The sequence below is a fragment of the Callorhinus ursinus genome, unplaced genomic scaffold (assembly GCF_003265705.2).
Source record: "Callorhinus ursinus isolate GAN/ISIS: 27379988/994484 unplaced genomic scaffold, GSC_fseal_2.0 scaffold3325, whole genome shotgun sequence".
Lineage (NCBI taxonomy): Eukaryota > Metazoa > Chordata > Mammalia > Carnivora > Otariidae > Callorhinus > Callorhinus ursinus.
In genome coordinates this window covers 1954-3873 of record NW_027400379.1, presented here as the reverse complement: position 1 = coordinate 3873, position 1920 = coordinate 1954, and the positions used below count along the sequence as shown (strand labels likewise).

The window sequence follows — 1920 nt, the reverse complement described above, 5'->3', positions numbered from 1 at the left end:
TCTGACCCTCCCCCCCATGCTGTCTCTCTATGTCATTCTAAATCTCAAATAAATAAAATCTTTTAAAAAAAAGAATAGAGGCTTAAAAAGTGAGTACTTAAATATATGAAGACAGTTGAATTAAAACAAATGGAAAATCCAGGAAATAAATAGAAGGAACCGATTCTACTGCCACAGCCTGATCAAAGAATAGCAGTTCCAGCTCTGAGGCTGTGAGCCCTGCAATCATGGGCACTTCTTCAGCCCCAGGAAGATTGGCCCTCACATCACTGGAACCCCAATGATTCTTTTCAGACCCCTCTTTATGTCTCTGTTCCTCAGGCTGTAGATGAAGGGGTTCAGCATGGGTGTGACCACCGTGTACATCACAGAGACCACTGCACTTGAGTGGGAGCTCTGGGGAGCAGCAGAGCTAAGGTACACACCAAGCATTGTACAATAAAATAAACAGACAACTGAGAGGTGAGATGCACAGGTGGAAAATGCTTTATACTTGCCCTGAGCTGATGATATTCTACGTATGGAGGAAACTATCTTAGAATAAGAGTAAAGGATCCCAGCAAAAGGACCCCCACCCAGCAGGACAGCTGCAAAATACATCACCAAGTTATTAAGAAAGGTGTCAGAACAGGCAATTTGGATCATCTCATTGAGTTCACAAAAAAAGTGGGGGATATGCAAGTGTGTACAGAAGGACAGACGCAACATCATTAAACTTTGTAACAAGGAATTCAGGATACACATGACCCAGGACACCAGAACCAGCAGTCCACAGAGCAGGGGGTTCATGATGATCGTGTAGTGCAGGGGATGACAGATGGCCACAAACCGGTCATAGGCCATCACACTCAGTAAAAAGACGTCCAGCACAGCAAAGAGTATGAGGAAATAAATCTGAGTAACGCAGCCTGCATACGTGATGACTTTGCTCTCTTTCTGTATATTCATCAGCTTCTTGGGGATGGTGGTAGAGGTGAAGCAGATGTCTACAAAGGACAGGTTGGAGAGGAAGAAGTACATGGGGGTGTGCAGGTTGGGGTCTGTGCTAATGGCCAGGATGATGAGCATGTTTCCAAATGCAGTGATCAGGTACATGGAGAGGAAAAGCCCAAATATGAGGGGCTGCAGTTGTGGCTTCTCTGAAAATCCCAGAAGAAAAAATTCAGAAATTTGTGTTTCATTTTCTGGTTCCATGCGTTGGAGGTGACTTCTGGAAAAGAGGGAATAACATGATTGATACTCACACAACTTGCATTACTCACAGATTTGAAATGGTACATTTCATATTTTGCAGTCCAGACATACTTTTTATTTTGTTTATTGTTTATTGTTTTTGTTTTTAAGGGGGTTCCATCTGGGCATGGAGCCCAACGTGGTGCTTGTACTCAGGACCCTAGAGAAGAGCTGAGCTGAGGGCGCCTGGGTGGCTCAGTCAGTTAAGCATCTGCCTTCAGCTCCGGTCATTATCCCAGGGTTCTGGGATCAAGCCCTGCTTCAGGTTCCCTACTTAGCGGGGAGTCTGTTTCTCCCTCCCCCACTCCTGGCTCTTGCTCTCTCTCTTGTTCTCTCTCTCAAATAAATTAAACAACAACAATAACAACAACAACAACAAAACCCGAGCTGAGATCAAGAGTCAGATGCTCATTGGATCTAGCCAACCGGACGTCCTCTGAAATAATTTTTAAGAAGTTCTATATGGATATGCCCCCCCCTAGAGGATCTCCTCTGCCACATCTGGTATTTTTTTTTAATTAGCTTCTTTCCTAAGAAATCATATATTTTATAGTTTTACTAAGAAATTCTTCAAATATTTCAGGAATATATATTGATTGCTGATGGTGTTTCAGGCACACTCTAAGCAATGAGCATAGGCTACTTAAGAACAAAAGTCCCTACAGTGATGGAGAAAAAATGTACAAG

At 43.3% G+C, this 1920-nt stretch overlaps 1 protein-coding gene across 1 annotated transcript; it reads right to left on the bottom strand.

Annotated features, from left to right (window-relative positions):
* Positions 1–261: 261 nt before the first annotated feature.
* Positions 262–1194, bottom strand: LOC112818380 (olfactory receptor-like protein OLF4). Its single transcript, XM_025865500.1, has one exon. The coding sequence runs from the start codon at positions 1192–1194 to the stop codon at positions 262–264; it is 933 nt and encodes a 310-aa protein (XP_025721285.1).
* Between the last annotated feature and the right edge of the window lie 726 nt (positions 1195–1920).